The 23071-nt window shown below is 43.5% G+C and overlaps 1 protein-coding gene across 1 annotated transcript; it reads left to right on the top strand.

The window, feature by feature from the left end:
- The first annotated feature begins 7 nt into the window (after positions 1-7).
- Positions 8-20645, top strand: NRSN1 (neurensin 1). Its single transcript, XM_038584269.1, has 4 exons — positions 8-166; positions 1872-1947; positions 9913-10110; positions 19094-20645. Exons 3-4 carry the CDS (start codon positions 9913-9915, stop codon positions 19490-19492), a joined length of 597 nt encoding a protein of 198 aa, XP_038440197.1. The 5' UTR covers positions 8-166; positions 1872-1947; the 3' UTR covers positions 19493-20645.
- Positions 20646-23071: the final 2426 nt, after the last annotated feature.

Raw genomic sequence — 23071 nt, forward strand, 5'->3', positions numbered from 1 at the left:
CCGCGCGGGCCGCCGAGCTGTCAATCACGCGCGGGCTGAGCTCTGCACGCGGGAGCCGAGGCGGCGGCGGCGGCGGCGGCGGCGGCGGCGGCGATGGGACCCCTGCGAGAGATCTGCGGCTAGCCGGCTGCACTTGCTCCACGGGTCGGGGGATCGCAGGCGGCAGGTAAAGCCGTGCGGAGCCTCCCCGCTTGTCCTTCCCCGATTCCCCCTCTCCTCCCCTTCTCTCATTCCCCGCTCCTCACGCACAAATCTGCATATTCTGTTTTTCTGCATCTGTGTCACACACACACACACACACCCCTCACCCATTCGCGTCTATTATAGGTGCACAAATCTCTGCAAATATCATGCATATTAAAATCCGTGAACCCATACAAATTATGGGAAGCCAACTCCGTGCTTTGGTGATTTGTGTGGTCTGTGTTACGTAAGGATTTGGGAGGTGTACAGGGAAAACTGAAGAGTTTCTTTCCCCGGAGACAAGAAAAGTTCTACATTAGGTTAAGAGTCAAATATACGTGTTTGGAGTTTGCAAAGCTGGTTTGATTTGGTTTCTAAGCTGGATTTCACCGGCCCCCCTTGCCCTCCCCATTCCTTTGCCATATTCAAAGATACTTGAGTGCTTTGCTATTATCTCAAGACCTACTTCTCTGTATTGTTAGAAAGAGGCGTTGGGTGGGGGTCAGACCAAAGCTGATGACCTCAAAGAAAACTGAGCTGGGGTTAAACAGCAGCTGGTGTTTACTTAATTGGTTCCTGGCTCTGTAGCAGAAATGCTTTCAGCACCTTGGAGAGATCCCGGGCTCCAGCCCAGCCCAGCCTTCGGCGAAGGGCATGTGTGCAGTCATTTCCTTCAGAGAAGACAAAAAGGAAGGACATTTAGTTGAGAGAGGCACAGATGGGGGAAGGGGGGCTACACTTGTTTTCTTTGCTTATCCAGATCCAGGACCCTAATAAAATTTGCCCCCCACCACCACCACCACCCAAATCTGCACACATAACATCTGCAAAATAAAATTTTAGGGCAAAGAAATGAGTCTTGAAGAACATTTGACTATGGTTCATATAGACTGAAACTGGAAAATACTGGAAACAGTCTGTCAGGCATCAACTAGGCTTGTTCACTCAAGTCTTTGAGGTTCTCTTCCAAATGGATGAGGAGCTGCTCGTCAGAAAGAATCTTTAGTGACCTCTTGAAAAATATCCCCCAGCTATTATTTTATTTCACATGACTAGAGTAATGTAGGAAGCCAGTAGCTCTATAGCAGGCAGTGGCTTTTTAATTAAATTTTGCATGGGCACCTGCTTTTCTTAGGCAGATGGAAAGTAAAATGATCACGATAGGAAGAAATGGATATAGAAGTAAAAAAAATCAACCCAATGAGTAAATCATTTAAAGAAACTTAATAAGTCTAAAATGCTTGTAAACAGATCAGAAAATACAATGGCTATAAGATTAATTTATTTTACAATGTAATAGAAGAGGCACCAAATAAATCAATTCTAGAGTATCTAGGGAGCAAATAAACTTTTTATTTAGAATTTTTAAAATACGGATGTATTAGTCTAGTTGTATTACTGACTACATGGCATATAACCATATCAAAATAAGAATATGGTTTGCATAGTGTGTTATAGTTTATAAACCCCAATCATTTACCCTATAAAGTCTCATGAGAGCCCATTAAAAAGTTATGAAAGACACATACTTTTGTTAAAAACAAACATCTCCCTGCTCTTCAACAAGAAGTCCTTTGTCAATGTTTATGTCAACATTAAAATTACTCTTTACAGCCACGAGAATGGCTTATGGAATTTAGATTTTTATCTGTATCACGTTCTGCAGAGATTTTTTTTTTCTTAAATAGATTTGAAGGATGATGTGCCATTGAAAAGAAAGGTCAAAGGCTAAACAAGGAGAAGAGAAAGAGGAAGACTTCAAAGGTAAGACTCCATCCTTGTCACATGTGAATTCATAAGCACCTTGTGATTTGAATATAGATAAAGAGGAGGTTTAAAGAGAATATGGGTTCTTTTTCTCTTCTCATTTTGGTTTTGGACCTTGTATACCTTACTTAAAAACATATCTTGAAAAAGTAATAAGACAATTGCGTATCATTACTCCTTTTTAAAAAATTATAAAAGTGGGGGACACCTGGGTGGCAGAGTTGGTTGGGTGGCTGACTCGTGGTTTTAGCTCAAGTCATGATCTCTGGGTCATAAGATTGAACCCTGTGTTCAGCTTCATGCTTGGCACAGACTCTGCTTGAGATTCTCTCTCCTTCTCCCTCTGCCCCTCCTGCTCATTTTCTCTCTCTCTTTCTAAAACAAATAACTAAACCTTTAAAAAAATTATAAAAGTGGCCACATACCTACTGACTTATAAGGTATTACAAAGTCATAATATAGAGCTACAATCTCTACCACACTTCCAAGGAAAGAAAATATTTCTGAAATGATCTTTTGGTAGAAACACATTTTCAAGTTTTAAGGTCATGCTTATACAATTCTAGAATGCCTGATTTAAAAATGAAAAAGCTGTTAGCAGGCTTTCATGCCTTCCTGCTTCCACACTGAGACTGAGTCCTTTAAGCAAATTGACCTTTTGGTTTGGTGTTGGATAAATGGTCTAAAGCAGTTCTGTGCCTATACCCTGCAGCACTGGCTCTGTGGAAAAGTGGCTCTAATGGGGACTTCACTCTCATTATCTCAGAATGATGTTATGGGAAAGAAAAGCAGTATGAAAAATTGAATGATATTTCAAAGAGAATAAACAGAACAGGGCCTGTGCCTGGCCTCACAAATGACTCACACATGGAGCCATGGGAAAACACTAATCTTTTTTGTGCCTCAATTTTCTGCCTCTCTTCTCTCATGGAGACAAATAATATAGAGTCTGTGGTGTTCTTGGAGTTTTGTGAGGCATATTTATTTCTGTTTTCATGACAATGAACATTTTTCAAGTAAAATAAAAAGTAATTGCATTTATTTGACTGAAATTCAAATTTCCAAAAAATTGATACTATAGCATATTGGTACACATAGAGATCATAATAATACACATATGGGTTTTCCTTAAAGAGGAATTGTTCATAGAGGAGAAGAAGTAAAAATAAAATAAGATGAAATCAGAGAGAGACAAAACATAAGAGACTCTTAACTCAAACAAATTGATGGTCGCTGTAGGGGGTGGAGGGATGGGGTAACTGGGTGATACGCGTTAAGAAGGGGATGTGATGTAATGAGCAGTCGGTATTATATGCAACGGATGAATCACTAAATTCTATCCCTGAAACTAATAATACATTATCTGCTAACTAAATTGAATTTATTTATTTATTTTTTAAAGATTTTATTTATTTATTAATGATAGACATAGAGAGAGAGGCAGAGACACAGGCAGAGGGAGAAGCAGGCTCCATGCAGGGAGCCCGACATGGGACTCGATCCCGGGTCTCCAGGATCGTGCCCTTGGCCAAAGGCAGGTGCCAAACCTGCTGCGCCACCCAGGGATTCCCCTAAATTGAATTTAAATTAAAAAATTTTTAAGGAAAATTGTTCAAGGGATTCTCAGCATTTTCATTTTCTCCAGCAGCAAATACTTTGGTTGTTTTTTTTAATTTTTTTAAGATTTGTTTATTTTTATTTGAGAGAGCACATGCACAAGCAGGGGGAGGGGCTGAGAGAGAATCTCAAGCAGACTCTCTGCTGCGTATAGAGCCTGATGCAGGGCTAGATCCCATGGCCCTGAGATCATGACTTGAGCCCAAATCAAGAGTCAGACACTCAACTGACTGAGCCACCCAGGGGCTCCAGCAAACACCTGCTTTTGGTGCCCATTTTTTGTACTTCTTGCTCCGAGAAGTGTTTCTCCTTCAAATCTAAGTATCCACTGAGAGCAGACTGAGCTCCACTCATCTTTATTATTTCACATAATCTGGTGCATAATTAGTGCTGTAAAAACAAGGAAGGAAGGGAGGAATGAAAAAGGAAGGACAACTCAGGCCATCATCCACACCAGCCCATGTGGAGCTTTGTGCCAAGAAGTTTCAAAGTGCTTGTCAATAGGAGAGAAAAAGCACTTGCCCTCATGAAGCTTACAGTCCATCACTACATAGGCTGTCAGACCATAAGCAAATAAACCACATAAGAGAGCATCAGATGGTAACAAGCACTTATAAAAAGATACAAATTTGAACAAGAGGATAGAGAGTGATTGAGTGCTGACATTGAACATGCTAATTATAGGAAGCCTCCCAGAAGAGTTTGGGAAAGGAGTTAAGGAATGATTTTCTCTTCTAGTTGGTCTCTGGGACATGACAGGTGTGCTGTGCTGCCAAGAGTTGAATATCCATCTAAATGTATAACCATGCATGCAATGGAGATAGATACCATAGACGTTATTATAAAAAGAAGAAAACCACGGACAGATCCTCACTAATTAGCACCTAGGATGTCCTTCAGAGAGAATGAAAATAACTCCCTCTTTAGAGAGGACCAAACAGCCAGATGTTAATGTTGCTCATGCTCCATCATGATGGCCATACTGGCAGCAAGGACACAACATCAAACATGAGCTGGGGTGTTTATAAAAGGAATACTCACATGGACTCATTTAAGTACAAGACTAGAAAATATTTTCACTCACCACCCCCCCCCCCCTTCATGCATTTTCTGGAATGTTAAGGCTTTATCTAAAGCAAAGCCATCTCTAGAATCCATCACTTAGTAAGAGTCATAGATAGAACATTATTGTTTCTGCAGCTGCTACTATAGCTATAGCTATTCAAATACAAACACCAGATTTCTCATGAAACATTGCTTATTAGGTAAATGCTGAGCCAAGATGAAAAGCCTTTGGACATATCTTCCATTTCTTGTCATTCCTTTTTATTTTATAATAATTGCCCAGCTTTTAAAGTGACTTTATCAAGTGGCATTGTGTATCCTCTTTATAATATTGGAGGTATCAATCAACCAGGTAGATTCTAAATAACTATAACATTTCTATATTGAGACAAAAAGTTACGGGCTTCCCTATGAGGAATTATAATTCTGTTGAGTTTTTGTAGGTGTAAAATTGTCGTGGTAACATGCTATATATATTTTTTTATTTTTAAAGATTTTATTTATTTATTCATGAGAGACACACACAGAGAGAGACAGAGACATAGGCAGAGGGAGAAGGAGGCTCCATGCAGGAAGCCTGAAGCCCAATGTGGGACTCGATCCCGGGACTCCGGGATCATGCCCTGAGGCAAAGGCAGATGCTCAATCGCTGAGCTACCCAGGGATCCCCTAACATGCTATATTTTAAAACTCCTTTCTAATGATCATTCTCCTCAAAGAATGAATCCAATTAGTTATATATATGGAAAGATGTATGAAACCTCTAAGACCCCCAGGGACTGCAGGCATACCTCATATTATTGCACTTAACTTTACTGTGCATCACAGATAATGTTTTTTACAAACTGAGGGTTTTTTTTGTTTTGTTTTTTGTTTTTTTTTTTTTCTGAGGGTTTTTTTTACAAACTGGCAACCCTGCATCAAATAAGACTAGCAGCATCATTTTTCCAACAGCATTTGTTCTCTTCATGTCTCTGTGTCCCATTGTGGTAATTCCTACAATATTTCAATCTTTTTCATTATTGCTATATTTGTTACAGCAATCTGTAACCAGTGATCTTTGATGTTACTATTGTGATTGTTTTGGGGGGCCGAGACCTACACCCATATAAGATAACAAACTGAATCGATAAATGTATGTGTTCTAACTGCTCTGTTAACCAGCCATTCCTCTGTCTCTCTCCCTCTCCTTTGGGCCCCCTGTTCCCTGAGACACAACAATATTGAAATTAGGACAATCAATACCTCTATGGTGGCCATTAGGAGTCCGAGTGAAAGGAAGGGTCGGTTGATGTAGCAAACTTCATTGTTGTCTTATTTTAAGATATTGCCATAGCCATGCCCACCTTTAAGCAACCACCACCCTGATCAGTCAGCAGCCATCAACGTTGAGGCAGAGATCCTCCACCAGCAAAAAGATTATGGCTTGCTGCAAGTTCAGATGATGGTTAACATTTTTCAGCAATAAAGCATTTTTTAAATTAATAGACATAATGCTATTACACACTTAGTAGACTACAGTATAGTGTATAAATAACATTTATATGCACTGGGAAACCAAAAAGTTTATTTAAACTTGTTTTATATATTTTCTTTATTGCTGAGGTCTGGAACCAAACTTACAAAATCTGAGATACACTTGTGCTATTTAAGCAATGTATACAATCCTGAATTAAGTTGTTAAACAAATAAACAATTCACAACTATTTAGTCTACTTAATACCAAGTAACTGACCTAACTAGTAGCTTATGTGCTTTTTTAAACTGAAGCTTCATATATACGATGATGATAAAGAATCTGACAATCAATCAATGAAAGTATGAGAGGAGATGGGAAATCAGTAAACCCAGTTGTTTATACAACAAAATTATTGACTTGTTTTGTAAATTCATGGCCAAAGATTCCTGGAAAATTGTATCTGGAAGAAATTCAAGGCAATATGGCCCAACATCTTACTTTAAGGATGATAAAACCAAAGGCCAAGGAGGTTAATGAGTTTACCTGCAATGTCATGACCAAAATGTTGTAGGTCAAGAACTAGGATTAGAACCCATTCTCTTCCCTGGGTGTTTAGCACAGTGGGTGTGTTCTCGTGCTTCATATGCCTGGAGAAGAAAATAAGGCTCAGTGGGATTCCTTTCCTGGCACATATCCAACATCACTAAAAATTTATTCTTAGAGTAGGGCCTCCCATCAGTCAAGCTCAAAAACATTTGGGTTTTTTTTTGTTGTTGTTGTTGAAAAACATTTGTTTTAGAACACTTTCTATCCCTATGATTTGACCCATATTTTATTTAACAAAGTTGGACTACTGAGTCCCATCCTATAAAGCAGGAACACTCGACCTTGTGTGCCAGAAACCAGCAGTGTGGGGAGGGACTACAATATGTCACACCATCCAGCTCTATATCACAGCTCTACCCCTGAGCAAACGTGACTTTGGCATCGAAGCAAAATAACTCATACTGTTGCTATGAGGAATTTCTTTTTGCTCCTGTCCTATTTTTGTCCTTTCTCCATGTTAAAGTCTCTGATGTTTTATAGAAAACCTGAAAATACATATTTGGATCAGTTGGTCTGATTATACAAGTATGTAATTCAGTCCATACTCCTGCTTTCTGTATTGTCATCTTTCATATGCTCCCTGACTCATGATATAACCTTTAGCAGATGACTTTTCTGTGCCTAGTTTGTTCAGTGACAAAACAGAATTAGTAAAATACTAATCCCTTCTCACCTTGATCAAAATTTTATTAGAATGTCTTTTTTAAAAAGTGCCTTTAGGGGCGTCTGGGTGGCTTAGTTGTTGAGCATCTGCCTTTGGCTCAGGTCATGATCCCGGGCTCAGGTCATGATCCCAGGGTCTTGGAATCGAGTCCCACATCGGGCTCCCCACAGGGAGTCTGCTTATGTCTCTGCCTCTTTCTCTGTGTCTCTCATGAATAAATCAATAAAAATCTTTAAAAGAATAAATAAAATAAAATTATTCTACTTATGAGGGTGCCTGTGTGGCTCAGTCAGTTAAGCATTTGCCTTCAGCTCAGGTCATGATCTCAGGGTCCTGGGATGGAGCCCTGTGCCAGGCTTCTTGCTCAGTAGGGAGTCTGCTTCTCCCTCTGACCCCTCCCTGCTCATGCTCATGTTCTCTCTCTCTCTCTCTCTCTCTCTCAAATGAATAAATAAAAAATCTTTTAAAAAATTAAATTAGTCTACTTATGTATCATTACTAATAGACCCTTATTTATCATCTTCATTGTAAGGCATTAAATTAAAGGTACTAAAGAGATCATCCTAACACTTAACATATGAAAATTATGCTAAAAAAAAGCATTAGATGCAACAGACTTTGCTGCTCCAGACAACGTACATTCTAATATCTTTATATTTTATGAAATAATATCCTTCTGAAATGTTTAAAAGTAAAAAAAGAAGAAGAAGAAAGAAGAAGAAAAAAGAAGAAGAAGAAGAAGAAGAAGAAGAAGAAGAAGAAGAAGAAGAAGAAGAAGAAGAAGAAGAAGTTGTTGTTGTTTTTAATTGTCTCCCCTGCTCTCTCTTCCTGGGTGATTTCTCCTGGCTACCATGTCTGAAACAGGCAGAGAGACACTAAGCGTAATACTGACCAACACTTAAAAGATGAGAGTATTGGTCACCATTGGTAGCACCTATTTGCATCATTTTTTCTAAGATCGGGCCATTTTTTTTTTTTTTTCCTGAATTTGACTGCATTTTCTAACCAGAAACCATTTTTGGCTAAGAGCACACATTACAAGATAATTTTATGGATTCACTTTGTGGCCATGGGACAGGACAATGCTAACTTCAATTTTGATTTAAGCCTCATATTATTTTTTATTTATTCATGAGAGACACAGAAAGAGAGGCAGAGACATAGGCTGAGGGAGAAGCAGGCTCCTGATGCAGGACTTTATCCCAGGACCCCCAGAATCATGACCCGAGCCAAAGGCAGACGCTTAACCACTGATGCCCAGGTACCCCTAGCCCCATAATTTTATCTAACCAAACTAAGTGCCCACACAGGGACCCTTGCTGGAAGCTTAGATTAACTTTTTCCTTGTAGGTAGATAAACATCACTATGTGGTTTCTTGATAAGTAATTGGAAACATTTTATATGTCTTCTTTTAGTCTGGATTACAGGACAAGCCCTGAGAGAACTTGGTTCAATGGGAAAATATCCTTCTACATTGTTTCTTGCTTTGTCATTTTGAGACTATGTCCATACAGGGAAACCCATCTGGAGGATAACTAGAAAATCTAAAAAAGTATTTCACGTTTCAGCTACATATTTATCTGCTTATATGGAGATAAGAAAACCAAACACCAGAGAATTACTAAAAGCTTCCTTACTCACCAAAATTGCTGTCTGTCAGCAATTCCTTTTTTTTATGTGAATTAATAACCAAATGCTTTTCTCTAAAAGGTATTGATTAGGTTAAATCAAGTAGAAATTTCCATCTTAAGAAGACAGAGTCTCAAAGAGCCCACCTAGAGCATAGTTTCATTTAACAATTCTCTGGCCTCTTGTGTATAGTAGATGCTTCATGCAATGTAATGAAAGGCTGGGTTTACCCTCTTCACTGTGTTCTATCATCCCACATGGACACATGTATCCACAAATAATGACTGAGATATCTAGTGTTAGGGTTGGTGAGGTGTAAATTATTGGCTGAGCCATTTGTGATTAATAAAGCATGAAGCGTAAGTTGCTCAGCAGCCTTCAAATACAGCTTCTGTACAATGTGACATTTAGCTAAAATGTTAGAGCAAGATCCATGAGATCTGAAAGCTAAATTGCAAACTGCTAAAGAGTAACACCATGTATTCTCCACAAGGGAACATGGTTAAGCATCCAAGAGGACAATCCAAGACAAATTCCATATGTAGCAAGTGAGAGTATCTGGCTAATTCTTTAACATGTAAGTGTAAAGACTACTGGATTCTAAGTGATTAAAGATTCCTTGTCAAGACAATGAAAATATCCGCTTTTCTATTGCCATTTTTCATGTGGTTCTTGCTGAAATATTTGCATAATTTAAATGAGCTGTGCTGTTATGTCTCATTTATGAAGAACCAGCTTCTAGTCACTGAGTGTTTGGGGGTAATTTTGCATTAAGTAGAAAAGCAGAGCTCTTTAAAAATGTCTCTTCTCTTAAGAAAAGAGAATTGTTCAAATAGACTAACATTACTCAGCCTGGTTCTCACCTCTTAATCCTGAAGCCAGTGCTCGTGGGGCTGATGCCTGTGGATGTTGTCATTCTAGATGCGAAGGATGAGTTCTTGCAGCAACATCTGTCGGTCCAAGCAGGCACAGACTGCTACTGAGGGTAACTACCAGCGCTATGGAGTCCGGTCCTACCTGCACCAGTTTTATGAGGACTGTACCACCTCAATCTGGGAGTATGAGGATGATTTCCAGATCCAGAGATCCCCTAATAGGTGGAGCTCAGTATTCTGGAAGGTAAGCAAAGAACAATTGTGTGAGTCAAGAGATGAAAACGTTATTGGAAATGGTAAACCCTGGAGCTATGAAGAACTGAGGGGTTTGGTCCTCTCTGTGTGCATCAGTCTTGGTAACACTAAGTGGTTTTTCTTCCCTTAGGAAAGGAGAATAGAAGCCTTGGGCTGAAGAAAGCCCCTGAACACAGTACAATTGTTGATTTGCAGGTTAAACACAAATAGGTATAAGTGTCATCATTAATTATTATTTTTGCTACTGTGACTGATGTGCCACTAAATTCATCAGCTGTGAAGCCACCCATAGGCAAAACATTACGCTTCTAGCCTCCCTTATAGGCTTGGTAAGTATCATTTGACAGATTACAACAATTATTAAGAAGAAATCATTGGCTATTGAGAGAGATTGATGCTGAGACCTAATACAATGGTCAGTGTGCCAGTTCTACCTCTATCAGATGTGATCATGAGGCTCTGTGAGCTTCAGCTTCTTCACATGAAGGCACCTCATTAGACAATATATTCAGTCATTCAGCATATAATTAGTGAGCACCTACTATGTGCCAAGAAGTTGCAAAGTGCTAGAAATTAAAGTGGTAAACAGAAAAGGAAAATCCCTTGCCTTCTTGGAACTTGTAACCTATCATGGAAAATAAACCATAAACAAATAATCCAAATAACAGAATGTCTGGTAGTGACATGTGCTGTGAAGAGAAATGAATGAGGACAAGAGGGTAGGGAGTGATGGAGGCCTGGTATTTAGTGTGCTGTTTATAGACACCCCTTCAAAGGAGATGACATTTGAGCAAGTACCAGGATGAGCTGAGGAAGCAGACCATAAGATTACCTAGCTGAAGGTCCTTCTGGGCTGGGAAATACCAAGTCCAAATGGTAAAATGGGAACAAATTTGGCGTGCTTGAAAAATAGCAAGAGTTCCAGTCTGGTTGACATAGAATAAGAGTGGGAAAAAGGACAGGTGATGGATCCAGAAAAATAACAGGACACATGATTTATGTAGAGCCTTGTAGATGATAATGAGGACACTGGCTTTTACGTTGAGAGATATGGGAAGCCACCTGAATGTCTTTCGCAGAAGAGTGCCATGATCTGACTAAGATTTTAACAGGATCATTCCGACTACAGTATGGAAAACAGATTATAGGAGGACAAGGGTAGAGGCAGCCAGATTATTTGGGAGGGTCTGAATGAACCCAGGCAAGAGGTAATGATGGCTTGGATTAGGTGGTGTTGGTAGATGGTGAGAAGTAATCTGACGTAGCATAAAGTTTGAAGACCAAGCTGTCAGGATGTGCTAATGAAGTACACATGAGAGATAGAAGAGTCAGGTACGCCTCTAAGGCTTGTGACCCAAGCTATTTACTGAGTGATGTCATAATTTTCTGGGATGGTGAACACTGGGAGAGCAGTGAGAGTGGTGAGGAATCAAGAGTTTGAGTTTGGCCATGTTTTGCTAGAGATGCCTATTAGACATGTGAGTGGGGATCTCTAGTGGTAATTTAAATGCAGCTCATGGATCGGAAGTCTCTCACATACAGAATATATGAGGAACTGGACTAGATAAAATGATCCAAAAGAGAGTATGGACATAGAAGAGGCATCAGGATGTCTGAACATTCAGAAATCAAGAACAAAGTGAGGATTTAGGGAGGAATGCTGAGAAGTACAACCTTTGGAGGGGCCTCCAGTCCCCTCCAGCTCTGGGATCCCAGTCATTCCCAGTCTTCTCCCAAAAGATCCCAGAATGTTTAACATTGATGTTGACATAAACTTACAATTTACTGGCAATGTAGTTTAACAAGAAGCAATGTTGTGTAATGTTTATGAGCCTGGCCTCTGTCCTCAGATTACATGGGTTCAAACCTCAGCTCTTCCATTTAAAGCACTGTACCTTTGGGCAAGATCATAGTGGGGCCCAATGGTGATGCTTATCATACCTACCAGGTAAAATTGTAAGAATTAGAAAGATGTCTGGTATGCACTCAAGCATTCGGCATATTAGCTCCTACTATCTATCCGATGTCATATGAAACATTGGGTCCTGAAGTGGAAATAAAACGTGAAACCTAGTTAATACATAAAGCAGTGGGTAACACAGTTGTTAACATGGATTACCTGAGACCTGTGTTAATTCAGTATCTTACAAGTGTCATGTACTCTGTATTAAAATTGGTTGAGCCAACATTCTTGCCCTGTAGAAATGTCATCTCTGATGAATCCTTACTGGCCTGAACCAATTAAATGCATAGCCAAGCTTGACACATCTTGTATTTACCCAGTTAAGTGGGTAGTTGCTTCCCCATGTGTCAAAAAAACAAATATTTGCCTGACAGGATCTGTTGTGCCAAGAGTCTGAAATGCCACTGTCATACAGAATATTGAAACCATTCACGTGGTTCCAAGGCACTACCAGTTATGTGACTTGAGAAGCTATAAATCCATCAAATAACCTATAGGGATGGATTCAAAATAAAGAACTCACAGTAGATTACCAACCCCAGAATTCAGATTTCAGAATTCAGAATTTTCACGTCTATTTTACACAAACAAGATTCAAAAGTCCCCCCCCCCCCCACAACCCCCACCACCCACCCTGCTATGCTGGACCTACTTCAGAGACTTAAAACAGGCTCCAGTTCATGGCCTCACAGAGTTTATATTCCAGCGAAATCCAAATCTTAAACTCAGAACCTAACCACAAAACATGAGACTGGGCATTCAGAGGCTTATAGTCAACCTGAATCATCTAAGAATTCACTTCTTAGAGACCTCACCTCTACCAAGGGAATAAACTCACTGTTCCTCATGTTCTTCATAGGAAGTACAAGTGAATTCATGCCAGTGGGTTTATGAAATGCTTGGTATCAATATAGAGTAAGGCAGTGATTGTTTTCTAGGCACGTGTTTCTAATTATGATTCTTTTTTTATGGTTGTTTTTTTCTTTCGTTTCAAACTGCATCTGTAGGTGGTTTCATGGGTTGCCCTCTCCCCATTCCGAGTAAAGTGGTACTAAGGTGGCGTTGGTCTCTCTTGAGGGGCTCTACCCAGGTACTTCCGTGGGACTCTGCCATGGAGCAGGCTCCTTAGCAACCAGCAGCATGGATGGACTTAATGAGAATGGAGATAGGAATCAAATGAGCCTGAGTTAGAATCTTTGCCCTGTCATGTGGTATAACCTGTGTCTCACAATGCTATGCATTCTTTCTTTCTACAAATGTTTGTATGTCTGCTGTGTTCAAGGTTATGTGGGAGGCTCTGGGAATTGTTTGTGAATAAGATGCTATTCTTCACCTGTGAGTTAGATAGAGCCGTGACCTGAAGGAGTTCAGAAATAGGGAAAGTAGACGTGTTCACAGACACTTACAAATCCAGAATGATAAACACTACTCTTAAAGTAGTCACAGTCCATAGTGGGAGCATGGGGTTTGGGAGCAGGAAAGGATCTGAAGCAGCCTGGAGAGGAAGTGGCTCCCCAAAGAGATTACCCTTGAACAAGCAGGAAATAGGCAATCATGGTAGGAAGAAACTGAGTCCTTCAGAACTGAGTCCTGCAGAAGCTGAATCCTGAAGAGATAATGGCATATTCAGAAGCCTGCAAATAGCTCAGTACGGCCGGGGTAAAGTACAAGTTGGAAGACAGGGGTCCAGAGACGAATGGGGGAAGGAATACAGAGCTAGATCACAGAAGACTTTGAAAAGCTCTGAAATCTAAATTTCTCCAGAGGCTTCCAGCTTGAGTACAGCAAGAAATAAAGCTAGGCTTTCTTGGGAAGGTTGTGTCACAGTCAGGTGTAAACACACACACACACACTGTACCTTCACAGGTTCTACCCCATGGTTGCCTCAACCACAACTCCTTTACCCCAATGCCTGCAACTCCTGCCACCTGCAAAAGTCTATGTGATGCAGTCCCACCTGCCCCCTGCCACCTGCTGCACTGCCCAGGAATCAAACTGGCTGTGGGGGGACTTTCCTTCTTACTCTTGCACTGGACCTTGGCTAAGGCTGTTGCCACCTGATTGTGCAGCAGATCACCTCAGGAAGGCAGGTATAAACGAATGGGAGCAATCTCCTTACCCCATTTATGCTTTCCTCACCTCAGAGTGATCTTCCTCCTCCCATAGTAGAAACTTCTCAGAGGGTGATCCACAGTAATGTGCAAGTACAAGGTAAGACTGTGTCCTCTGTAGCCCCTCTGTTTACTCCCAACACCCTCCTCCTGTCTGCTCTGAGATAAGCCAGAGTTTAAACTTGTGTCTTGGATTCTTCTTCAAAGTTTTGCTAGGTGTTACAGAGTTGGTTTTATACTAGAAATGAGAGGAGCTCAGTGGATGGGTGGATGGCAGGAACACAGAGAAAGTGGGAGGGAGGGAGGAAGGAAGGAAAGAAACAAGCAAGGAATATTGAATATTTTCAGTTTGAGGAGCTTTTCGGATGTTCTTGTGTAAGTCCTCCTACCAGCTGTCAGAAATCTGGGGATAAAGCCCAGGAAGGAAATCCAGGCTGGAGATGGAAATTGGAAGTCACTGGTTTATTGGTGGGAGTTGACACCATGGTCACACATTCAGCCCTAAAGATATCATCTTCAACAAGAGATATGAGTCAAGGGGGAACCCTGGGGAACACCATTAGTTTAAGAACACCTGGCAAAACAGGTTGAGAGTGTGTTGTTGAAGATGCAGTTATAGAAACAGGAAAGTTGTGACAGGGACAAGAGTGTGGGTTTTTAAGAAGATGCAAGTGCTCAGAATCCCTGACTGCAGAATAATCAAATGCAGTAATACTAGATTTGGCGATTAGGAGGTCTTTGGTGACCTCAGAGAAGCCAATTTCAGGGAAATTGTGGGACCAAGCTTGAGTTTCAAGAGTTGCATGGGTTCAAGCAGTAGCTAAAGAGAGACACGGGGCTCTGGAATGGCTTTTGAAGATGGAAACAATTGAATGTGTTCATGTGCTGGAGGGACAGAGCCTCCATAAGGTAGAAAACTGAGTGTGGGGCACCACGTCACCATGCCCTTTGGCAAGGGATCTTTGAGCCCTTCAGATCACACCTGGGCATCAGTTGTTGCTCTGTAGAGCTCAGTGTACCTACAGGCAGGTCAGGCCAGATGAGTTGCAATCGGTTGTCACTGCTGGGAGGTGACAGCACTCCGAGCCCAGGTCCTGCTGAGGAAAGGTCAGGGTGGCCTTGGGGCTGATGGAGAAGAAGTGCCAGACTTCCATCTTGGCTGAGCTTCCCTTGAGTGTGACCTCGAACCCAGATGGTTCCTTTCACATTCAGCTCCAGCCAGCGCCCCCAGCATCCTTCCTGCCATGCTGGTTCTTGCTTCCAGGAGTCATTGCCACATCCTCTCTGCCAGAACAGCTGCGACAGCTCCTGCTGCCAGCCCTGCTATTTGGAGTAAACAGAGGTATATTTAGACCTCAGTGGCTCACACGCAGATGATGCCGGGGATGTTGGTCAGAGGAACAGCAGGCTCTGGCTGGCAGCCTGAAGCAGCAGATTTCTGGAATCGGGGTCCTCCTCCTTGTCCAATGCCCCTTTCCAGCAGCAGACACTGGATTCTCACACCTCCTCCCCACAGCCAGGAAGGCCATCAAAGTCGCTGTTCTTGCTCCTTTCTGCTGTTGTAAGGGTTGTCACAGCTGAAATAGGTCCTTGTGTCTCAGCAGTGGCTTGACCTCACCACCACCACCACCACCAGGAGCGCCAGGCTGCTCCTGGCCCCAGAGGGCCCCCGCCCTGTGGTTTTCCCGCTCTCTGCGTGCACCCACACAGGGCTGCTTGCTCTCTCAGACCTTCCAGGGCCTCTGTGTTGCATGTTTTAACTCTCTCTATTAAATAGAGCCCCTTTCTCTTAGATCAAGGACCTCTTCAGCCTAGAGCTGTGTCCAGAGATAGTTTCTCTGGTTCTGTAATGGCATCACTCCCAAAATCTTTATTCCTCCTGATACTCCAGGATGGTACCAGGGTTAAGCTGATGCATCCCAACATCCCTTCTCACCTCCGTCATACTCTCAGTTAAGACACAGTGTATTTTAGATTCCATGGCTGCCCCGCCACTCCCGCCTTCCCATACTCTCCCAAATGTGTTTCCACGATGTTTAGGGTCCTCTCTGGGCACATGTCTCAGAGATCCTCTTTAGACTTGCATTGAGGGCACCTTCTGTGTCCTAGGAGTGGGCTGTTCGCCACCGTCATGCTCCCCTCCACAGATGGCAGGCCTCCTTCTGATACTCTGATGCAACAGGGAAGAGGCGCTGGGAGGCCAGCCACTTTCCAGTTCTTGAAGTGAGCAGGAGTCCTGCCATCTGCAAGGCTTAGTTTGCCTTTTAGCTTCTGAGTGAGATTCCAAGAGTGGATTTTAATCTATAAAGCACTGCTCAGTTGAGGAGCAGACTGCTCTGAGAATCAATCACCTGGCTCCGTATTCAGCAGTCTGGCAGTTCAAGTTATTCAGTTAGGAATATTTATGGCGTGTAAGGCAGGAATGGGATATGGAGAGTGAGACAGAAATAGAAGTCGGAGAGCACTGGCCTCGGTTGCTCTTGAGAACCTCAGAAACTGAGATGGATACATTCCCACAGTGCTCAGTTCCTGAAAATCAGTGCCAATTCTTGAGGAAGATGATTTAGTGACATGCGAGGCATGTCACCATGGATATTTATGTTAATTTAGCTTGTGCATTCAGAACTTTCCAATGTGACTCATTTTTAAGTTACAAATAATGGTTGGTCTTTGGAGGTGAAGTTGTCACTATTTTTAGAAAAATCTAGAAAGCCATCCAAAATGTTATATTTAACAACCTAATTTTTCCTATAGTATAGTATTTAGATCTTATGTAGAATAGTTTAGTTTGTTCTTTCAGAAGACATGATATTGGCTCTGTTTTTTCAATTTCTTTACAATATTACATTTTGGAAATGTGTCCATATTGGTGACTAAAACTCTGTGGCAATTAAAAATAAAAATAATAGCAGGTAATATGCAAAATAGTAATTGGTGAAGTACCACAGGAGAATAAAAGTGGAGTGTGAGGCTTAGAAGTCACACAGACCTGGGTTAGAGCCCGCTCACACCACCTGCTAGCTACAGGGCTTTGCAGTATGCTTCTTCCACCCGATGTCCCTCAGTCTCTTATAGCTGAAATGGGAATAAAAATACCTCTCTTTCATAAGATGCTTGTGAGGATGAAGTGGAAAACATGTCAAACGCTATGCTATGGTCACAAAAGATAATAGCACACTAGCTCTCTGATGAATTTGTGAATATGTTTTCCTTCTATTATCCAGACCTTCTTTATTAGTGTATTACCCTGAAGTTTAATAAGTAAGTTAAATAAATATACTTTAGATTCGAAGCTCAAAATTAAATGGTGGTATGCCATTTGGGTTTTCTCCAACTTTGTCATGCTAGCTAGAAGCAATGAGGAACAGGAGGAAATGAAAAATGTATTTAAAAGATGAATAACTACATTAGCTGTTCCTTAGTCCAAGTGCTCAGATTATTGCAATGCTGTTGCCAATGTAGCATAATTTCACAAGAGGTGCATTCAAATAGATGTAATAATAGCTACTTATTACAGTCTATTGCTTAGCCAGGCTCCGGGCTGAGTGCCTTTGAGCCTGGCCTCACTTGGTTTTCACCACGACTCCGATTATCATTCATCATTTTATAGATGGGGAAATTAAGGATGAGAGTGTTTAAGTAACTTTCCTTGTATGATTGAAGTACTAGTTGGCAGCCCTAGAACCCAAGCTGGAATCTGTCCATTCCAAACCACTAAAGGGTATACAGTCTTCTCTCTCTCTTCCATGTGTTACATTTTATTCAAACTGGAGCTAATGCAGTTTCATTTCCCATCCACCACTTCCAGGGCTTCTCAACATCTGCCTGCGCAAGGAAACCCCGAGTGGCTCCATGTGAGCCGAGAAAGGACATGGCCTGGGGGCCCTTCTGTGGCTTCTAGCCCTGCCTCTGCAACTTGGTAACTGTCATCTGTCCTTGGGCCAGTGACCTTCCTTCCTTGAAGCTACATTTCCTGAACCCTTAAACATAAGCAATTCCTTCCCAGTAACTTGGGGAAGGAGTGGGTAGTTATGTGGATTGCCAGCATCCTCCATTCAGATCACCAGGAACATACCTGTATGTTGGACAAGTTGACTTTATCACTCACCACAGTGAGAGAGGTGACACCAGAGGGTCTCCTGGGGTATTCCAATAAGAGTGTGAGGAAGGATGTATTATGGGATGGGGGCTTTGGGCAGGCAGAGGGTCTATAGAGCTAGAGTTCATTCTGGATTGTCAGGATCAGTCCTGTGATTGGATAACAAATAAATAAGAAATCTTACCCACAGGGAGGGCAGATGAGGGTAGAACTAAAGCTGTAATTGGTAAAGAAGCAGCTGTTGTTCGTATTACTTGGTGGGAGTTGGGGGGAGGCTTTTGATATTTTGTGATTTGCACAATGAGGTGGTTTTCACTGTGCTTAGACACCGACAAAGCGGGCTTGTTTCATGTCACTTCATCGCGGGCGTGGGATGAGCTCATTTGACACTAATGTTCTGTGTCACAGATTCTATCAGCAGGAGAATAACACAGCATCCCTGTGAGCGCCAGGCCAGCTTCTCTGAGCATCAGGACCTAGTGGATGGAGTCAAGCGAGTCCTGATGTCAGAGCGGCCTTGCTCTTCATCAGAGCCTGAACGAGACCACCTAAACCAAAGGCGGCTTGGTCAGCTGCAAAGCTTGTGCAAACAGAAAGCTCAAAGGGAAAATCAAGGCAGGGCGGCCGTTCCTGGTGGCCTCCTTTTGCCACCTTCTTTTACAGTTAGGAAATGATGTAGGCGTCTGATACAGATTTGGGGTGAACGGGAATATGAGCTTGTCCCCAAAACCATGTGTTGCCAGGTAGGGCTCGGGAGAGCTGTGCTCACTCTGTCCCACTCCCGTGTGTCTCTCTCCAGGTCGGGCTCATCTCGGGCACAGTCTTTGTGATTCTTGGACTGACCGTTCTGGCAGTGGGCTTCCTGGTGCCCCCCAAAATCGAAGCCTTCGGGGAAGCCGACTTTGTGGTGGTGGACACGCAGGCCGTGCAGTTTAACGGAGCCCTCGACGCGTGCAAGCTGGCCGGGGCGGTTCTCTTCTGCCTGGGGGGCACGTCCATGGCGGGGTGTCTTCTGATGTCCGTGTTCGTGAGGAGCTGCTCCCAGGAAGAGAAGCTCTTCCAGCAGAAGTTCAAAGAGCGGATCGCCGACGTCAGGCCTCCCGCCCAGCCCATCACGAGAGCTCCGGGCCCCGGGGAGACCAAGATCCCGGTCACTCTGTCCAGGGTGCACAGTGTCCAGCCCGTGTCGGCCTCCTGAAGCGCTGGGGGTCCCAGTGCCCACGCGGCGTGGGCGGGCCGGGGTCGGGGTCGGGGCGTGAGCTCAGGGCGGCCGGGCTCGGGGGGCTCGGGGGGCTCGGGGGGCTCGGGGGCGCGGCGGGGCGGAGACCCCAGGGATGCGCCGCACCGCTTCTGGGGCGCTCGGGGCCGGCAGGTGCCCTCGGGAGCTCCCCCCGCAGACGCCGTGATGCTCTGCTGCTTCCCGCGCACCCCGGGGAGAGCACCCAGCAGTTTAGACCAGGTGACCGACGGCTGACGTGCTGTGTTTTACTTTCTCATGTTGGTCTCCTGATCTTCCTTGTGTGGTGCTCCTTCCGTTCCTGTCTCACTACGTGTAAGATATCGTCACGTGTGTCCGTAGAAAAATCGAGCTCCTTGGTTTTGACCCCAACATTAGTCTTTCAACTCTATCTTCCCCCGAGGTTACGGAGACTGGATACGAATTTATTGGAGTTCTCCACAAATCTTGTTTTGCTCTGTTTGGGTTTTTCCAACGTTTTCACCTGAAAAGCTAATATTGCCAATTTTAGAATCTTAGGGAAGAGATTGATATTGGGAGTGTCTGTGCGGTGTCCAGAAGCCAGGGAATGAGATAGGACTATGAACTAGCTGTGTGACCCTGGGGGATTCGTTTAACCTCCCCTGGCCTCAGTTTCCCCAACTGTATGACAAAGATCCTGGATGTGGTGGCCGAGATTCCTCTTTTGCCGCCGTCATCATGTCTCCCTGGGGACATGTTTGTGATATCCCCATGGCTCACACCTCAGTGGGACTGTCTGAGAGCCCAACTCTCAGAAAATCTCCGAATCAGCAGCTACTCACCTTTCAATATCCAACCTGAGCAGTTTGTAGAGCGCTGTCATGTTTTTATAAAGACCAAAGTAAGCCATCCTCAAATAAGAAACCCGTGAGTAGAGATTAACCTTAAAAAGGGTTTTCTTTCTCAGATAAGATATTTTATTCTCCAGCAAGATGCTCGTCTCATCCCTATGCACTTGGACTTAATCTGTGGATTCAAACTGGACTAAGGAACATGTGACCTTGGATTTCTCTCAGAAATTGTGCCACCTTCGAGTTCTGTCTCTCTTTTCTTTCTTCCTTCACTGGATAAATAAAATATGTGACCAAGCAGACCTGACTTGTATTGTCATTCCTTCACCATGGCTGTTGTCTCTCCAACATGCAAGTCTTGGTCCTGAGGCCATATAAGCTCTCATGTTTCCCTGGAAGAACCAAGCAAACGGTTGGTGCTCTGGCTGCACACTGTTTGCTATGCATGGTCCAGCAGGAAACCCAGGGCAGGTGGGCACCTGCAACAAGGATCATGGGCCAGATTGGGGAGAAATTGTCCCCATTTCCTCACGTTCTCACCTTACTGTGGAAATAGCATTTTAATTTTATCCTTTGGAGCCTTATGTAAGCCCCTAGCATCTGTTCAAGGCAACATCACTCGAAGCTTTCCATGCTTGCTTCTGCCTCATGCACCAGTGAATCTTGGAGGGTGAGACTTGGCTTTGCCAAGCCTCCACAATGAACAAATAATGGTGGCAGGGCTTGGGAACCTTTAGGTACAGGCATGATAACAGCCATTAAAAAGCAGCTCTGTTCCCCACAAAGACCTAAAGGAAACCAAGAGCAGAGAGGAGAGGCTGGCTCTGAAAAAGCAATTCAGCATCTCCCGGCTTTCCTGTCCTGCCCGGGGTATCTGAGAGCAGGTGCTTGTGAGGACCATCCCTGTGCCCTTGGGAGGGATTGTAGGAAAGCAGAGGAATGATCTTTGGAGAGAGCTCAGGCCGTATGTACTGACAGGGAACAGCCTGAGGGGGCAGATGTCAGTGGAATGGTGGCCAGGATGGCCCTAGAGCCTTGGTCTCAATCTGCCTGCTTGTGGAGAGCTAGTCTCTCCTCCCTGCTCCTGAAATTTCCAGTGTGAAAATGCATGCCCACAGCTGGGGAGGGAAGCTGGCCAGATGGTGTTCACACTGCAACTGGAGAAACAGGATGGGTTTAGTCGGGAGATCATACAGGTATAGTGTGCAGTGTGCAGTGGGCCCACCCACATCAGCACGGAACTAGTCAGTGCTCAGGAGTTTCTGTGATGCACCTCTGCTGCCTCACAGGGCAAGCCCCTGCCTCTTAAGGTGGCTCTACACGGTTTGTAAGCTTACTCCCATATCTTTCCAAAATTTCCTTTCTAAACCTTCCACAACTTGGACCAAATCCTATCATTCCAAGTTACCTACCTAACTAGCCTAACACGTCTTAAGATGGCTAACTAACCACCCCACCCCTGTCCCAGGCTCCGAGGATTTTCATTCAATGATTTCCTGGCCCTTCCCACATTGTCTTCTGCAGGGAGACACATCTGGATGTTCTTCTCACTGGATGTCCTTACTGATCCTATTTTATCCATGCCACCTATGAAATGGGATCCCAACAAGTTTTCCAGTGTATATAGGTTAGAGATCCCCTGACTTATTCTGTGCACAGCATCTCAAGCCTGAGAACTGATGGCAGGAGATTGTAGCAGGCCCTCCAGAAGCATCCAAGGCCTCCCAGCCTCTGATCCTCCTTCCCAGTCTTATTCTGACACTCAGTCCAGAGCCCTGCATCCCAGCCTCCCGAAGCATGCCTTCATTCACACTGCTTCTCCTCCCAGCAATAACCATCTGCCCATCGCTGGCTGTTGAACCCATCATTCAAGGCCACGTTGGGAAATAATAGCAATAATAATGGGACCTACCATGTGCTGAGTGGAAGCATTTTATGTAGGTAATCCATCTAATTCTCCCCCAAAACCCTGTTAGATCAGAGTTACTGTCATATGCCATTTGACAGGGGAGGAAACAGGCAAACTTGCCCAGGAAGAACCAGGATTCAAATCTCATCAGCCTGGCCCTGGAGTCTGCAGGCTACGCTTCCATCTAACAAGCTCTCTGTGGTGTTTCCTCCCTCTCCCTCTCCAACTCTGGCTCAGACTTGCTGTCTCTTCCTCCATGCAGCCAGCATTTTGTGCAGACATGTTCTATCACACTTATCTCTTTTTATCACAGTGATTTGTTTACACATCTGTTTCTTCCATTAGAAGCTAGACTATTCACTGTTTGGGTACAGAGATCATATGTTCATGAGGGTGAACCCTCGAAAGTGAATCTGTCAAAGCTATGGGCTACTATTATCTGGTCATTTAAAACAACTATCATACCTGTATTTAGAGCCAGGCATTTGCTGTGCTGGCAGTACAGAAAACAGATGATTGATAGGCACTAAAAGTTCTGCATACCTAATGTGTGTGTGTGCACCTGTGCATGTGTGTATGTGTGTGTACAGGGGAGAAAATGGATTTTCTGCACAGAGCTAAGGTCAGAGTATGCAAATGAGTATCTCAAAGCGAAGCTCTCCTCGCCCTAACATTTGAGTTGGGGAGCCCCGTCTAATGGCCAGCTTGGCATTACTACATCTAAAAGCAAAATCTGGGCAGCCCAGGTGGCTCAGTGGTTTAGCATCGCCTTCAACCCAGGATCCTGGAGACCTGGGATCGAGTCCCACATGGGGCTCC

Source organism: Canis lupus, chromosome 35 (assembly GCF_011100685.1).
Source record: "Canis lupus familiaris isolate Mischka breed German Shepherd chromosome 35, alternate assembly UU_Cfam_GSD_1.0, whole genome shotgun sequence".
Taxonomy (NCBI): domain Eukaryota; kingdom Metazoa; phylum Chordata; class Mammalia; order Carnivora; family Canidae; genus Canis; species Canis lupus.